Source organism: Salmo salar, chromosome ssa05 (genome assembly GCF_905237065.1).
Source record: "Salmo salar chromosome ssa05, Ssal_v3.1, whole genome shotgun sequence".
NCBI lineage: Eukaryota > Metazoa > Chordata > Actinopteri > Salmoniformes > Salmonidae > Salmo > Salmo salar.
In genome coordinates, this window is record NC_059446.1 from 75,150,793 (window position 1) to 75,169,738 (window position 18,946).

Genomic DNA, 18,946 nt, shown 5'->3' on the forward strand with positions numbered 1-18,946 from the left:
CAATACTATTCATCAACACAGACCTGTCCTTAGGGAGAGTCAGTCTCCACAGCCCAATACTATTCATCCACACAGACCTGTCCTTAGGGAGAGTCAGTCTCCACAGCCCAATACTATTCATCAACACAGACCTGTCTTTAGGTAGAGTCAGTCTCCACAGCCCAATACTATTCATCTACACAGACCTGTCCTTAGGGAGAGTCAGCCTCCACAGCCCAATACTATTCGTCCACACAGACCTGTCCTTAGGGAGAGTCAGCCTCCACAGCCCAATACTATTCGTCCACACAGACCTGTCCTTAGGGAGAGTCAGCCTCCACAGCCCAATACTATTCGTCCACACAGACCTGTCCAAAGAGATTCCATCAGATAATTCCTGGGCTTCAATTACCTCTTCTGCCAATTGGCCTGGACCCTTTGCTGCCGACGCGAAGCCCTGCCAATCCATCACGACTGGTCTACCGACGTAACCGTCCAAGGGGTTTTCTGTCCGCCGAAGCAAGCACCAGTTAGCCTGAAGCTAGCCTCGAGCTAGGCCCTTCTCCCGGCTAGCTGAAGAATTCCATCAGATAATTCCTGGGCTTCAATACCTCTTGTGCCAATTGGCCTGGACCCTTTGCTGCCGACAAAGAGCCCCGCCGATCCATCACGACTGGTCTGCCGACGTACCCGTCCAAGGGGGTTTCAACACTCTCCCGTTGCGACGTCCCCCTGAGGCCCATCTGCTAGCCTGCTGCTAGCCCGGCCTGCTAGCTGCCTGAATTGCCGTGCCTCCAGCTCGCCTAGCTACTCACTGGACCCTATGATCACTCGGCTACACATGCCTATTCCTAATGTCAATATGCCTTGTCTATTGCTGTTTTGGTTCGTCATTTTTGTCTTATTTCACTGTAGAGCCTCCAGCCCTGCTCAATATGCCTTAGCTAGCCCTTGTGTTCCACCCCCCACACATGCGGTGACCACACCTGGCTTAAATGGTGCCTCTAGAGACAAAACCTCTCTCATTGCCACTCAATGCCTAGGTTTACCTCCACTGTATGCACATCCTACCATACCCTTGTCTGTACATTATGCCTTTGACCTGTCTGGGTTAGGGGGCAGTATTTTCACGGCCGGATGAAAAACGTACCCAATTTAAACAGGTTACTACTCTGGCACAGAAACTAGAATATGCATATTATTAGTAGATTTGGATAGGAAACACTCTGAAGTTTCTAAAACTGTTTGAATGGTGTCTGTGAGTATAACAGAACTCATATGGCAGGCAAAAACCTGAGAAAAAGTCAACCAGGAAGTGGAGGATCTGAGAATTGTAGGTCTTCTTTCTAGTCCCTTTCGAAACTACAGTATCTGTGGGGTTACGTTGTACTTCCTAAGGCTTCCATTGGCTGTCAAAAGCCTTCAGAAAGTTGTTTCAGCCTTCTCCTGTTACTGGGCAGATAATAGGAGGTCAGTTACAGAGTGGACTGCCTGGCAACAAAGGGACTGGATATGCTCAGTCCCGCGAGCGCACCGTTCCTTCATTTTCTCCTTGAACGAATACGCTATTGTCCGGTTGGAATATTATCGCAATTTTACGTTAAAAATACCATAAAGATTGATTTTAAACAGCATGTGACATGCTTCTAAGTACGGTAATGGAACATTTTGACTTTTTGTCTCTGGTACCGCGCTCGCGCATTATGCCTTTGGATTGTGCTCTGAACGCACGAACAAAATGGAGGTATTTGGACATAAATATGTATTATTTCGAACTAAAACAACATTTCTTGTGGAAGTAGCAGTCCTGGGAGTGCATTCTGACGAAGATCAGCAATGGTAAGAGAATATTTCTAATACTAATTCTGAGTTTAGGTTGCCCCGAACTTGGCGGGTGTCTGTATAGCTCGCTGTGATGGCTGAGCTATGTACTCAGAATATTGGAAAATGTGCTTTCTCCGTAAAGCTATTTTAAAATCTGACAAAGCGGTTGCATCCAGGAGTAGTCTATCTATAATTCTTTAAATAATTGTTAGATATTTTGTCAACGTTTATGATGAGTATTTTTGTAAATTGATGTGCACATTCACCGGAAGTTTTGGTGGGAATACATTTTCTGAACATCACGCGCCAATGTAAAATGCTGTTTTTGGATATAAATATGAACTTTATCGAACAAAACATACATGTATTGTGTAACATAATGTCCTAGGAGTGTCATGTGATGAAGATCGTCAAAGGTTAGTGCTTCATTTAGCTGTGTTTTGGGTTTTATTGACACATGTCCTTGCTTGGAAAATGGCTGTGTGATTATTTTTGTACTCTCCGTAGGGAGAGTCAGCCTCCACAGCCCAATACCATTCATCCACACAGACCTGTCCTTAGGGAGAGTCAGCCTCCACAGCCCAATACCATTCATCCACACAGACCTGTCCTTAGGGAGAGTCAGCCTCCACAGCCCAATACTATTCATCCACACACAGAGACCTGTCCTTAGGAAGAGTCAGAGGAGAGACCTGGGAGGACTCACACCGCCTCTGCCATTTCAAATCACATTCTAACACACACCATTCAACAAATCAAGCTTGATTCATTGAACCAGGTGTGTTAGTGCTGTGGTAGAACAAAAGCCTGCACACACACACTGTGGTTCCCCAAGACCAGGGTTGAAGAGCACTGTTAAATCAGTAGAACACCCTGGGGGGTGGCAGTGAGGAGCATGTATCAATCAGTGAAATGGATCAATTAGCTCAGTGTGTTAGATGCTAAGTACAGTCAGGTGTGCTGCATGGCTGGAAAAACACACTGCTTCTGGAACTCCAGCACTAGGGATGCCTAGCTAGCCTTGTTATTATTGTACATTATGTATATTCTGTATGGTTTAGTAGGTTGCTATGCAATTACAACACAGGGGCCTGAAACATCCCCTCAGCCCCTTCCTTTGAATGAGGGAACATCTCTGAAGACATAAATTGAATGAGGACTTCAAAGAGCTGCTGTGCAGTGAACAAAACAATTATCCCCCCGTCTGAGGAGCACAAAGGACCTGGCAGCACTGCTAATCAGCATGAGTCCACCGCAGTCAAGGACTGCACACACACACACACACACACACACACACACACACACACACACACACACACACACACACACACACACACACACACACACACACACACACACACACACACACACACACACACACACACACACACACACACACACACACACACACACACACACACACACACACACACACACACACACACACACACACACACACACACACACCCACACCCACACACACACACACACACACACACACACACACACACACACACACACACACACACACACCCACACAACACACACACACACACACACACACACACACACACATACATACACACACACCCACACCCACACAACACACACACACACACACCCCCCACACCCACACACACACACACACACACACACACACACACATACACACACACCCACACCCACACACACACACACACACACACACACACACACACACACACACACGAACAGCAGTTCTTAGGGCTGGTGGGAGAGTTCATTCAACCTAGGAGAGTTTGTTTTAATCAGAAGGTAGACAGATAACAAGCAGGTAGGAAATGTCATTGCGTTTGCTGGCTGGCACATTCTGAAATTATCCACAGTGTCATAATGATGTCACAACAACAAGGTGCTATCCCTAGCAACTTTATCGCCACATAGTTACAACGCTATCATCCTTGTTAGTCACATAGTTACAACACTATCATCCTTGTTAGTCACATAGTTACAACACTATCATCCTTGTTAGTCACATAGTTACAACACTATCATCCTTGTTAGTCACATAGTTACAACACTATCATCCTTGTTAGTCACATAGTTACAACACTATCATCCTTGTTAGTCACATAGTTACAACACTATCATCCTTGTTAGTCACATAGTTACAACGCTATCATCCTTGTTATTCACATAGTTACAACACTATCATCCTTGTTAGTCACATAGTTACAACGCTATCATCCTTGTTAGTCACATAGTTATAACGCTATCATCCTTGTTATGTTAGTCACATAGTTATAACGCTATCATCCTTGTTAGTCACATAGTTACAACACTATCATCCTTGTTATGTTAGTCACATAGTTACAACTCTATCATCCTTGTTAGTCACATAGTTACAACACTATCATCCTTGTTAGTCACATAGTTACAACACTATCATCCTTGTTAGTCACATAGTTACAACTCTATCATCCTTGTTAGTCACATAGTTACAACACTATCATCCTTGTTAGTCACAGAGTTACAACACTATCATCCTTGTTAGTCACATAGTTACAACACTATCATCCTTGTTAGTCACATAGTTACAACACTATCATCCTTGTTAGTCACATAGTTACAACTCTATCATCCTTGTTATGTTAGTCACATAGTTACAACACTATCATCCTTGTTAGTCACATAGTTACAACGCTATCATCCTTGTTATGTTAGTCACATAGTTACAACACTATCATCCTTGTTAGTCACATAGTTACAACACTATCATCCTTGTTAGTCACATAGTTACAACACTATCATCCTTGTTATGTTAGTCACATAGTTACAACACTATCATCCTTGTTAGTCACATAGTTACAACACTATCATCCTTGTTAGTCACATAGTTACAACACTATCATCCTTGTTATGTTAGTCACATAGTTACAACACTATCATCCTTGTTAGTCACATAGTTACAACTCTATCATCCTTGTTATGTTAGTCACATAGTTACAACACTATCATCCTTGTTAGTCACATAGTTACAACACTATCATCCTTGTTAGTCACATAGTTACAACACTATCATCCTTGTTAGTCACATAGTTACAACACTATCATCCTTGTTAGTCACATAGTTACAACTCTATCATCCTTGTTAGTCACATAGTTACAACACTATCATCCTTGTTAGTCACATAGTTACAACACTATCATCCTTGTTAGTCACATAGTTACAACACTATCATCCTTGTTAGTCACATAGTTACAACACTATCATCCTTGTTAGTCACATAGTTACAACACTATCATCCTTGTTAGTCACATAGTTACAACACTATCATCCTTGTTAGTCACATAGTTACAACACTATCATCCTTGTTAGTCACATAGTTACAACACTATCATCCTTGTTAGTCACATAGTTACAACACTATCATCCTTGTTAGTCACATAGTTACAACACTATCATCCTTGTTAGTCACATAGTTACAACACTATCATCCTTGTTAGTCACATAGTTACAACACTATCATCCTTGTTAGTCACATAGTTACAACACTATCATCCTTGTTAGTCACATAGTTACAACACTATCATCCTTGTTAGTCACATAGTTACAACACTATCATCCTTGTTAGTCACATAGTTACAACTCTATCATCCTTGTTATGTTAGTCACATAGTTACAACACTATCATCCTTGTTAGTCACATAGTTACAACACTATCATCCTTGTTATGTTAGTCACATAGTTACAACTCTATCATCCTTGTTAGTCACATAGTTACAACTCTATCATCCTTGTTAGTCACATAGTTACAACACTATCATCCTTGTTAGTCACATAGTTACAACACTATCATCCTTGTTAGTCACATAGTTACAACACTATCATCCTTGTTAGTCACATAGTTACAACACTATCATCCTTGTTAGTCACATAGTTACAACACTATCATCCTTGTTAGTCACATAGTTACAACTCTATCATCCTTGTTAGTCACATAGTTACAACTCTATCATCCTTGTTATGTTAGTCACATAGTTACAACACTATCATCCTTGTTAGTCACATAGTTACAACACTATCATCCTTGTTAGTCACATAGTTACAACACTATCATCCTTGTTAGTCACATAGTTACAACACTATCATCCTTGTTAGTCACATAGTTACAACACTATCATCCTTGTTAGTCACATAGTTACAACACTATCATCCTTGTTAGTCACATAGTTACAACACTATCATCCTTGTTAGTCACATAGTTACAACTCTATCATCCTTGTTAGTCACATAGTTACAACTCTATCATCCTTGTTAGTCACATAGTTACAACACTATCATCCTTGTTAGTCACACAGTTACAACGCTATCATCCTTGTTAGTCACAGAGTTACAACACTATCATCCTTGTTAGTCACAGTTACAACGCTATCATCCTTGTTAGTCACATAGTTACAACACTATCATCCTTGTTAGTCACATAGTTACAACACTATCATCCTTGTTAGTCACATAGTTATAATGTTATCATCCTTGTTATGTTAGTCACATAGTTACAACACTATCATCCTTGTTAGTCACATAGTTACAACACTATCATCCTTGTTAGTCACATAGTTACAACACTATCATCCTTGTTAGTCACATAGTTACAACACTATCATCCTTGTTAGTCACATAGTTACAACTCTATCATCCTTGTTAGTCACATAGTTACAACACTATCATCCTTGTTAGTCACATAGTTACAACACTATCATCCTTGTTAGTCACATAGTTACAACACTATCATCCTTGTTAGTCACATAGTTACAACACTATCATCCTTGTTAGTCACATAGTTACAACACTATCATCCTTGTTAGTCACATAGTTACAACACTATCATCCTTGTTAGTCACATAGTTACAACACTATCATCCTTGTTAGTCACATAGTTACAACACTATCATCCTTGTTAGTCACATAGTTACAACTCTATCATCCTTGTTATGTTAGTCACATAGTTACAACACTATCATCCTTGTTAGTCACATAGTTACAACACTATCATCCTTGTTAGTCACATAGTTACAACACTATCATCCTTGTTAGTCACATAGTTACAACACTATCATCCTTGTTAGTCACATAGTTACAACACTATCATCCTTGTTAGTCACATAGTTACAACACTATCATCCTTGTTAGTCACATAGTTACAACACTATCATCCTTGTTAGTCACATAGTTACAACTCTATCATCCTTGTTAGTCACATAGTTACAACTCTATCATCCTTGTTAGTCACATAGTTACAACACTATCATCCTTGTTAGTCACACAGTTACAACGCTATCATCCTTGTTAGTCACAGAGTTACAACACTATCATCCTTGTTAGTCACAGTTACAACGCTATCATCCTTGTTAGTCACATAGTTACAACACTATCATCCTTGTTAGTCACATAGTTACAACACTATCATCCTTGTTAGTCACATAGTTACAACACTATCATCCTTGTTAGTCACATAGTTACAACACTATCATCCTTGTTAGTCACATAGTTACAACGCTATCATCCTTGTTATGTTAGTCACATAGTTACAACTCTATCATCCTTGTTATGTTAGTCACATAGTTACAACACTATCATCCTTGTTAGTCACATAGTTACAACACTATCATCCTTGTTAGTCACATAGTTATAACGCTATCATCCTTGTTAGTCACATAGGGGTGCTGTTACCCACCGTGTCATAACCTATTTGTGTGTGTCAACATCTTGGGTTATGGGTTCTTATTGGTTCTAATATAACAGTTGTTTGAAGTGGCATCCAATGGTTAATTCCCACAGGTCATGTTTTAGTGAAGTGAAGTTCATCTAGAATACTGACAGACAGGACAGGTTATTGGAGAGCAGGTTTAATAAACATCTAGTATCCACACAACTCTTAGTAGATTGGCAGGTCAAATGTCATCTGTCAGCTGATTCATCTCATGGTTAAGATGATAGTGATAAAAGATGGCGGTCTATGTCTGCTCCGTTTTACTGCGCTAGTTTCAGGACCAAGACTAGCTCCACCTTCCTATTTATTTAGGAGGAGGTCTGCAGATAGACTTCTCCTAAAGCTTATAACAGGATCAGTACAACAGACAGCGGGGAATACAGACTGCAAGAGGTTAGACATATTAAATAATTGTCATCCTTTCACGTGTCCTGCTGTTTTCAGTGTTGATACTGAACACATATTAACACAATATTAATTCAGATCGGAGATAGTTTAGGAAAGGAAGATAATGTTTGACCTCAGGGAATCCCATTGTTAGGTTTTCTCCCTACTCAATCTGGTATCCCTATTAGGGCCATATGGCCATCTCCTTCCCAGCCAGCCATGTTGCTGCCATATTTTTTTAATTTAACCTTTATTTAACTAGGCCAGTCAGTTAAGAACAAATTCTTATTTACAATGATGGCCTACCAAAAGGCAAAAGGCCTCCTGCGGGGACGGGGGCCTGGTATTTAAAAAATAATATAATTACAATATAAATATATGACAAAACACAAATCACAACAAGAGAGACAACACAACACTACATAAAGAAAGACCTAAGACAACAACATAGCAAGGCAGCAACACATGACAACACAACATGGTAGCAACACAACATGGTAGCAGCACCATACACGGTACAAACATTTTTGGGCACAGACAATTGCTTCCCCCTACAGATGTAGGATCTTAATTTGATCACCCTGCTGCAGGAGAACTTGTAGTGTATTTGAGGTTTAAAAAGGCTTCTGAAGTTTGTAATTTCCACTTAAAAATGTCAGACTTGATTTTGGCTTATGAAAAATGTATCAATCCCTACACAAATGTCCATCCACATAATAATGTACATGTCTTGTTGCTGCAGGATTATTTTCCTGCTGTAGCAAACTGGTTCAAATTAAGATCCTACATACCTACGTACCTCGGCATTGGGCAGCCATGTTGGTGCCGTATGGAATCCCCCTACCTGGGCACTGGCCAGCCATGTTGGTGCCATATGGTTATCATGGCCTGACCTCGTACCTGGAGTCAGCTTTGTTTCTATTCTAGCTCCTTCCTTACATAACACAGCAAACTCACTGTGACCAATATGCAAACGCAATATGAAGAACAATGGTGGTGGTTTTGACGGCTCCACCTGTTAAAGCATGGTGCTAGCAACCCCAGAGTTAGAGGTTTGATTCCCGCATGGGCCACATATATACTAACTAACCATGATATTATATTATTATATACTACATATCCATGTAATGATCAATGATCATATTATTATATACTACATAGCCATGTTATTAACATATTATTATATACTACATATCCATGTTATTAACATATTATTATATACTACATATTCATTTCATTATCATATTATGATATACTACATATCCATGTTATTATCATATTATGATATACTACATATCCATGGTATTATCATATTATGATATACTACATATCCATGGTATTATCATATTATGATATACTACATATCCATGGTATTATCATATTATGATATACTACATATCCATGTTATTATCATATTATGATATACTACATATCCATGGTATTATCATATTATGATATACTACATATCCATGGTATTATCATATTATGATATACTACATATCCATGGTATTATCATATTATGATATACTACATATCCATGGTATTATCATATTATGATATACTACATATCATCATATTATGACATACTACATATCCATGGTATTATCATATTATGATATACTACATATCCATGTTATTATCATATTATGACATACTACATATTCATGTTATTATCATATTATGATATACTACATTCCATGTTATTATCATATTATGACATACTACATATTCATGTCATTATCATATTATGACATATTTCATATCCATGTCATTATCATATTATGACATACTACATAGCCATGTTATTATCATATTATTATATACTACATATCCATGTTATTATCATATTATGACATACTACATATCCATGTTATTATCAGATCAACAGGTGTTTGAAGGGGAGTGAATCATGGGGGGGGGGGCAGGTTGCTGGGAATTGTGGGTGACCACTCCATATGAGGGGGAAACAGTGAGGGCTAAGGACATGACATCACTAAGTCCACTCACTCCGCCACTGTGAGCATTGGAATGTACCTCAGGGCGGGGGGAGGGCATCCTCTCAATATAAACAGTTTCACAGTCTAGAGCACAAAACCCAATAACTCCAGCAAAACAGTCCAACATCTGGTCACTAATCGGATTAACTGTGTGGTAACGCTTAATGTGGGATTACAGGATAACATGTACTGTCCTGACAGGTCAAGGACCAGAGAGGAGGACCAGAGGGATGAGCTAGAATCTAGGTGATATTATTATTACAGGATAACATGTCCTGACAGGTCAAGGACCAGAGAGGAGGACCAGAGGGATGAGCTAGAATCTAGGTGATATTATTATTACAGGATAACATGTCCTGACAGGTCAAGGACCAGAGAGGAGGACCAGAGGGATGAGCTAGAATCTAGGTGATATTATTATTACAGGATAACATGTCCTGACAGGTCAAGGACCAGAGAGGAGGACCAGAGGGATGAGCTAGAATCTAGGTGATATTATTATCAATGATCTTTTGTTTCTTTTTTAACTAGAAATGATCAATTATTATCATTAATAATGGTAATGATTGTCATGTGTGTTTGTGGATTGTCAATGGCAATTACCAACTCATGGTTTCCAGAACATGGTTTCTACAGCTTTATATGATTACTCTATGTCCCCATGGTAAAATGTAGTTTCTGATGACAGTGTAATTGATGTCTAATGTGTGTAACGTGTATAAGTGTATAATTAGCACTGAGGACAAGGCATTAGAATGGTGTTTTCTTGGAGAACAACGACCTCCCACCTACCTCCCCTTCAACGCTGCGTGTCACTGGTTAACATGTGTTTACCTGTGACCTTTAACTCATGTCAAAGGTGACAAAGGAAGGAGACACGTCTCACACACACACACACAAACACACACAAACACACAGGGAGAGAGGAAGAGAGGGAGATCATTTAGCAATGACATCAGCAGGGTTGGGGTCAATTTGAATTAAAGTCACTCAATTCAGGAAGTGATTTGAATTGTTTTATTTCAGTTTACTTCCTGAATTGACTGACTTCAATTAGAATTAATCCAATCACTAGAGAGATATGGAGGTTTGAATAAGAGAGCCATGAAAAATGGAATGAGAAAGAGAGAGAGAGAAAAGAAAAGAAGAGAAGAGAAGAAGAGAGAAGTGAGTGTGAGGAAGGGAACCCTCTGTGTGGGCGTTATCATCTGGTAAAGGCTGAATAAGAAAGGAGAGAGAGAGAGTTAAGGGCTGAATAAGAAAAGAGAGAGAGAGTTAAGGCTGAATAAGAAAGGAGAGAGAGAGTCAAGGCTGAATAAGAAAGGAGAGAGAGAGTTAAGGCTGAATAAGAAAGGAGAGAGAGAGTCAAGGCTGAATAAGAAAGGAGAGAGAGAGAGTTAAGGCTGAATAAGAAAAGAGAGAGAGTTAAGGACAAGAGTGAGGACAAGAGAGAGAGAGAGAGAGAGAGGAGAGAGGAAAGAGGGAGGTAAATGGAGAGTGAAGAGAGAAAGAGAGGGAGCGAGAGAGAGAGAGAAAGAGAGGAGCGAGAGAGAGAGGGGAGCGAGAAAGTGACGTACAAGGCCTTGTCATCTTCACTTGGAGCCTCTAATTACTGTCACCTAGGATGCAGGAGAAACCTCTCCTTCTCAAGTTAAAGGCCTGTGGGAGGTGTGTGTGTGTGTGTTTGGGGTTTGCTGGGATCAAACACTAAACACTAAACCAATAGATAGCCAACAGGTCAGTGAATAAAATACATTGTGCTTCCACCTCAAACTTATTGGCTTAGGGTATAACTCAGGGTTAGGGTATAACTCATTTCCTGGAGGGCCTAGTGTCTGCAGCTTGTAGGTTTTTCCATTGAATTAAGACCTAGACAACCAGGTGACGGGAGTTCCTTACTAATCAGTGGCCTTAATTCACCAATCAAGTACAAGGGAGGAGCGAAAACATGAAGACACTCGGCCCTTCGTGGAATGAGTTTGACACGTGGTTTAACCAGTGAATGCCATTAATCCACCAAGTTACTATGGGAGACAGAGGATGTTTTCTGACCAATAGAAAGAGTTCCCTGAAGGTTTTCAGAAGGTTACATCCTAACATTACAAACAGTGGCCAAATGTTTATCTAAGCCGTAAAAGTCAATGATGAATAAGCGAGAAAATGTCCTTGAAGTTCCCAGGCGGTGTATCCAGAGTAGCAACCTTTAATACAGTGAATGTTCTGGAAAATGTCCTTGAAGTTCCCAGGCGGTGTATCCACAGTAACAACCTTTAATACAATGAATGTTCTGGAAAATGTCCTTGAAGTTCCCAGGCGGTGTATCCACAGTAACAACCTTTAATACAATGAATGTTCTGGAAAATGTCCTTGAAGTTCCCAGGCGGTGTATCCACAGTACCAACATTTAATACAGTGAATGTTCTGGAAAATGTCCAATATAAAACCGCTCTAAGAAAACTACGCTCAACTATAGCCCTGAGATCATTTTGCAGCCATTTTACAAATATTCTGGAGTATGTTCTTCGACCCTAAAATCCCAGTTCTTTGTAACTGTGTGTGTGCCAGGCTGCAGGCAGGGTGCATGCCTCAGAGCATGTGCAGGCTTGTGTTTGTGCATTCGCCCATACCAGTGAGTATGCCTGCGTGGAAGAAAAGCCAAACCCATCGGAGTGTGTGAAACTTCCTAAAGAGACCTTGTGGCTCCTCTGTTTTCCGCTGCGGTCTGGTCCGAGCTTCCCTTTCCAGAGAGGAGCTGACAGCTGAGTCCTTCTCTCCCTTCGCTGCGTCGATACTTTATCTAAGCTAAAATTATTGATCACCTCTCTCTGCTCTGCTCTCGCCTGCTAGATACACAGAGACATAATGTACCCTACATATTTCATAGTGGGGGCTATTTCTGAAACTTGGACCTTTAAACTGCATGACAAATTGAGAAGGACCAGTGCATGGATGGAAGGAGGGAGGGGGGGAGGGCAAGAGAGGGAGAGAATGGCCCAGGGACGAAGAGAAGGTGGGTGAGAGATACAGATGGGAGAGGTAAAGAAAGATGTAGAAGGGGGAGATAGAGAGAAAGAGGATGGTAAGGGAGAGAAAGAGATGTCCCCCTGCCCAGTGCTTTCCATACTGGCAACACAACACTCTTTCTTGGAGGAACAGTGTCACTTCATCGCAGGGTGCCACGTGTGCATCTGAGGGCCAATCAGAGCCTGCGTGCTGCTCGGGAGTCAGCGACTTAAAACCCTCACACTAACCCCCACGATTTCTAACCCTAAAGCAGAGAACCAGATCATAGGCCAACAGCATACAAACACACACAAACACATGCAGACACACACTCACATACCCTCTTGGTGAGTTGTGTGTCCATCATGAAGTTGTGGACGTGTTTCTCTGCCTTGGTCAACTCCAGCTTCCTTGCTACCACGGCAACCACCAGAGCTGTACAGCCCGCACCCTGAGAGAGAGAAAGAGAGAGAGCAAGAGAGAGAAAGAGAGAGAGAAAGAAGGAGAGAGAGGATTGAGTGAGTGAGAGATGAGAGTCAACACAATCTGTCAATCAGTGGATCTCAATTAGGAAAAGCGAGGGAAAGAAAGGCGGAGGACAATCTGTGTATCATCAACAGACAACAAGGATGGAGGGAGTGAGAGAGAATGAATCTCAGATGAGAGAGAGAGAGCGAGAGAGACCGACAGAGAGACACAGAGAGACACAGAGAGAGAGAGAGAGAGAGAGAGAGAGCGAGAGAGAGAGAGAGAAACGGGGAGAGAGACAGAGAGAGAGAGAGACAGAGAGAGAGAGAGAGAGAGAGAGAGAGAGAGAGAGAGAGAGAGAGAGAGAGCGAGAGAGAGAGAGAAAGAGAGACAGACAGAGAGAGACAGAGAGAGAGAGAGAGAGAGAGAGAGAGAGAGAGAGAGAGAGAGAGACAGAGAGCGAGAGAGAGAGAGAAAGAGAGACAGACAGAGAGAGACAGACAGACAGAGAGAGAGAGAGAGAGAGAGAGAGAGAGCAATACAAACACACCCTCAGAACAAAAAAGGAAAAGCACATTAGAAAACTGCTCGATGTAATTGAGGAATCCATAGAATCAAACCACTTCTGGAAGAATTGGAATAAATTAAACAAACCTCATCAGGAGGAATTAGCTATCCAAAATGGGGATATGTGGAGAAATCACTTTGCAAACCTCTACAGCAATATAACAAAGAGCCCAGAACAAAAAGATATACAAGAAAAATTACAAATACTTGAATCAGCAGTCAAAGACTATCAGAATCCTGTGGATACCCCAATTAGAGAAGAAGAATTATTGGAAAAACTACGCACTCTCCAACCCAAAAAGGCCTGTGGTGCTGATGGTATTTTAAATGAAATGATCAAATATACACACCACAAATTCAAATTGGCTATACTCAAACTCTTCAACATTATCCTCACTGCAGGTATTTTCCCCAATATTTGGAACCAGGGATTGATCACACCAATCTATAAAAATGGAGACAAATTTGACCCAAATTTGCATTAACAGCAACTTAGGGAAAGTTCTCTGCAGTATTATAAATAGCAGACTACACCATTTCCTTGACGAACACAACGTCCTGAGCAGAAGCCAGATTGGATTTCTAAAAAATGATCGTACAACAGACCACATTTACACCCTCCACACTCTAATTGACAAAAGAGTAAACCAAAACAAAGGCAAAATCTACTCGTGTTTTGTAGATTTCAAGAAAGCATTTGATTCAATTTGACACAAAGGTCTTTTTTATAAACTAATAGAAAGTGGTTTTGGAGGGAAAACATATGATGTTATTAAATCAATGTACACTAAAAACAAATGTGCGGTTAAAATTGGCAACAAGCAAACAGACTTCTTCTCTCAGGGACGGGGAGTGAAACAGGGCTGCCCAATAAGTCCAACACTATTTAACATCTACATTAATGAATTGGCAAAAACATTAGAAGAATCGGAAGCACCTGGTATCACCCTACACAACACTGAAATCAAGTGTCTGCTGTACGCAGATGACCTGGTGCTGCTGTCTCCCACTAAAGAGGGTCTGCTGTAGACAGATGACCTGGTGCTGCTGTCTCCCACTAAAGAGGGTCTGCTGTAGACAGATGACCTGGTGCTGCTGTCTCCCACCAAAGAGGGTCTGCTGTAGACAGATGACCTGGTGCTGCTGTCTCCCACTAAAGAGGGTCTGCTGTAGACAGATGACCTGGTGCTGCTGTCTCCCACTAAAGAGGGTCTGCTGTAGACAGATGACCTGGTGCTGCTGTCTCCCACTAAAGAGGGTCTGCTGTAGACAGATGACCTGGTGCTGCTGTCTCCCACTAAAGAGGGTCTGCTGTAGACAGATGACCTGGTGCTGCTGTCTCCCACCAAAGAGGGTCTGCTGTAGACAGATGACCTGGTGCTGCTGTCTCCCACCAAAGAGGGTCTGCTGTAGACAGATGACCTGGTGCTGCTGTCTCCCACTAAAGAGGGTCTGCTGTAGACAGATGACCTGGTGCTGCTGTCTCCCACTAAAGAGGGTCTGCTGTAGACAGATGACCTGGTGCTGCTGTCTCCCACTAAAGAGGGTCTGCTGTAGACAGATGACCTGGTGCTGCTGTCTCCCACTAAAGAGGGTCTGCTGTAGACAGATGACCTGGTGCTGCTGTCTCCCACTAAAGAGGGGTTACAGCCGCACCTAGATCAGCTTCACAGGTTCTGTCAGACCTGGGCTCTGACCATTAACCTAAAAAACCCCAGATATAATGATATTCCAAAAAAGGTCCGGAAATCAGGATGACAAATATAAATTCTATTTGGACACAGTTCTATTAGAACACCAAAAACTACACATATCTAGGACTACATATCAGCAACACAGGTAGCTTTCATGTGGCTGTGAATGAGCTGAGAGACAAAGCAAGAAGAGCATTCCATGCCAAAAGGAACATTAAAATCGAAATTCCAATTAGAATCTGGCTCAAAGTTTTCCAATCGGTTATAGAACCAATTGCTCTATGTGGCTGTGAAGTATGGGGTCCACTCTCTAATAATGAATTCACCAAATGGGACAAACATCCAATTGAAATACTGCATGCAGAGTTTTGCAAGACTGTATTGCAAGTGCAAAGAAAAACTCCAAATAACGCATGTAGAGCAGAATTGGGCCAATACCCCCTCCTCATTCGAATAGAAAAAAGAGCCGTCAAATTTTACAACCATCTAAAAACAAGTGATCCCAAAACATTCCATCACACAGCTCTACAATGTCAAGAGATGAAACCAGAGAAGAATCCCCTCAGCCAACTGGTTCTGAGGCTCAGTTTACAAACCCAAACCAACCCCATAGAGCCTCAGGACAGCACTCAGAAAATCTGGCCCAACCAAATCATCACAAAACAAAAAGAAAAATATATCACCTATTGGAAAGACACCACAAAAAATCTAAGTAAACTTCAATGCTATTTGGCTCTAAACAGACAGTACATGGTGGCAGACTATCTGACCACTGTGACTGATAGAAAACTGAGGAAAACACTGACTAGGTACAGACTCAGTGAGCACAGTCTGGCTATAGAGACTGGTTGTCACAGACAAACATGGCTGCCCAGAGAGGACAGGCTGTGCTCACTCTGCTCCAGGGGAGAGGTAGAGACAGAGCTGCATTTCCTATTACACTGTCACAAATACTCATACCTAAGAGAATATTTCTTTCCCAAAATTATAATTCAATACAAAGAATTTGAAACTATAAAAGATAAAGAAAAAAATCAAATATTTATTGGGTGAAAAGCCAAATATGTGTCCTCCTGCCACAACCTGAGGGACAGCCAGTGAAAAGTGCAATGTAATGTCGATAATATTTCCCATCTTGTTTTGTTTTGTCTTTCATACCATGTCATGTGTCTTCTCAGTCATGTTGACACTGGTCTACTACCATTGCTTTAATGTATTGTTGTTCTGATTAATATTGTTGTTATAGTTGTTGTTAATGGTAATCCCATGTCCACTACTACCATTATTGTTGCTGTTGGTCCCACCATTTACTTATATATATATTTTATGTATATATAAATATATCATTTTATTTTTCTATATGTATACTTTGACAATGTAAGTAATAATGAACTTACCATGTCAATAAAGTCAATTGAATTGAAAATTGAATTGACAGAGACAGACACAGAGAGAGAGACAGACAGAGAGAGAGAGAGAGACAGAGACAGAGAGACAGAGACAGCAACAGAGAGAGAGAGACAGAGAGAGAGAGAGAGAGAGAGAGAGACATATGACATTTGAAATGTCTCTATTACATTTGAACTTCTGTAAGTGTAATGTTTACTGCTCATTTGAATTTTTTATTTCACTTTGTTTATCTATTTCACTTGCTTTGGCAATGTAAACATGTTTCCCATGCCAATAAAACCCCTTAAATAGAAACTGAAATTGAAAGAGAGAGAGTTAAAGGATATTGCATCTCAAAATCTAATGTTCTCAGACATTTTCATACCTCTAGAATGGTCCAAAGTCCAACTTAAAGTCAAGACTATACATTAGGAGAAATCTGCAAGCCTCAATCCCAAACAAATAAGAATTCAATCTAATTAGATGGCGCCAGTCTGAATTACAGTATTTGATCCCCTGCTGATTTTGTACGTTTGCCCACTTACAAAGAAATGATCAGTCTATAATTTTAATGGTAGGTTTATTTGAACAGTGAGAGACAGAATAACAACAAAAGAATCCAGAAAAACGCATGTCAAAAATGTTAAAATTATTTGCATTTTAATGAGGGAAATAAGTATTTGACCCCTCTGCAAAACATGACTTAGTACTTGGTTGCAAAACCCTTGTTGGCAATCACAGAGGTCAGATGTTTCTTGTAGTTGGCCACCAGGTTTGCACACATCTCAGGAGGGATTTTGTCCCACTCCTCTTTGCAGATCTTCTCCAAGTCATTAAGGTTTCGAGGCTGACGTTTGGCAACTCGAACCTTCAGCTCCCTCCACAGATTTTCTATGGGATTAAGGTCTGGAGACTGGCTAGGCCACTCCAGGACCTTAATGTGCTTCTTCTTGAGCCACTCCTTTGTTGCCTTGGCCGGGTGTTTTGGGTCATTGTCATGCTGGAATACCCATCCACGACCCATTTTCAATTATCTGTCTGAGGGAAGGAGTGTCACAGGTGTCGTAGGGTAAAGACCAAGGCGCAGCGGGTTGCGTGCTCATCATTATTTTATTTATAGGTGAACACGAAAAAACTATAAACAAAGAACGACAGTTTCGCAGGCTATACACAGCAGTGCAAAAACAATCTCCCACAAAGGGACAGGTGTAAAACAGGCTCCCTAAGTATGACTCTCAATCAGAAACAACAATATACAGCTGTTCCTGATTGAGAGCCACACCAGGCCAACAAAGAAATACACAACATAGAAACCCTAGAAGACAAAACAAGAACATAAACCAAAAACCCCGGAACACATAAATCCAACACCCCTCTACATACACACACACCCCGAACCATATAAAATAAATACCCCTCTACCTAAATACATAGCCCAAACCACATGAAACAAACACCCCCTGCCACATCCTGACCAAACTATAATAACAAATAACCCCTATTACTGGTCAGGACGTGACAAGGAGGTTCTCACCCAAGATTTGACAGTACATGGCCCCGTCAAATGATGCGGTGAAGTTGTCCTGTCCCCTTAGCAGAAAAACACCCCCAAAGCATAATGTTTCCACCTCCATGTTTGACGGTGGAGATGGTGTTCTTGGGGTCATAGGCAGCACTCCTCCTCCTCCAAACACGGCGAGTTGAGTTGATGCCAGAGCTCCATTTTGGTCTCATCTAACCACAACACTTTCACCAGTTGTCCTCTGAATCATTCAGATGTTCATTGGCAAACTTCAGACGGGCATGTATATGTATTCTTGAGCAGGGGGACCTTGTGGGCGCTGCAGGATTTCAGTCCTTCACGGCGTAGTGTGTTACCAATTGT

The 18,946-nt window shown here is 41.0% G+C and overlaps 1 protein-coding gene across 1 annotated transcript in view; it reads right to left on the reverse strand.

The window, feature by feature from the left end:
• The window catches only part of kcnn3 (potassium intermediate/small conductance calcium-activated channel, subfamily N, member 3), an 89,756-nt gene that overhangs the window by 6,941 nt on the left and 63,869 nt on the right, over positions 1-18,946 (reverse strand). Inside the window, 1 exon segment of the mRNA XM_045718899.1 lies at positions 13,284-13,394. Within this exon segment, the coding sequence (XP_045574855.1) occupies positions 13,284-13,394 (111 nt within the window).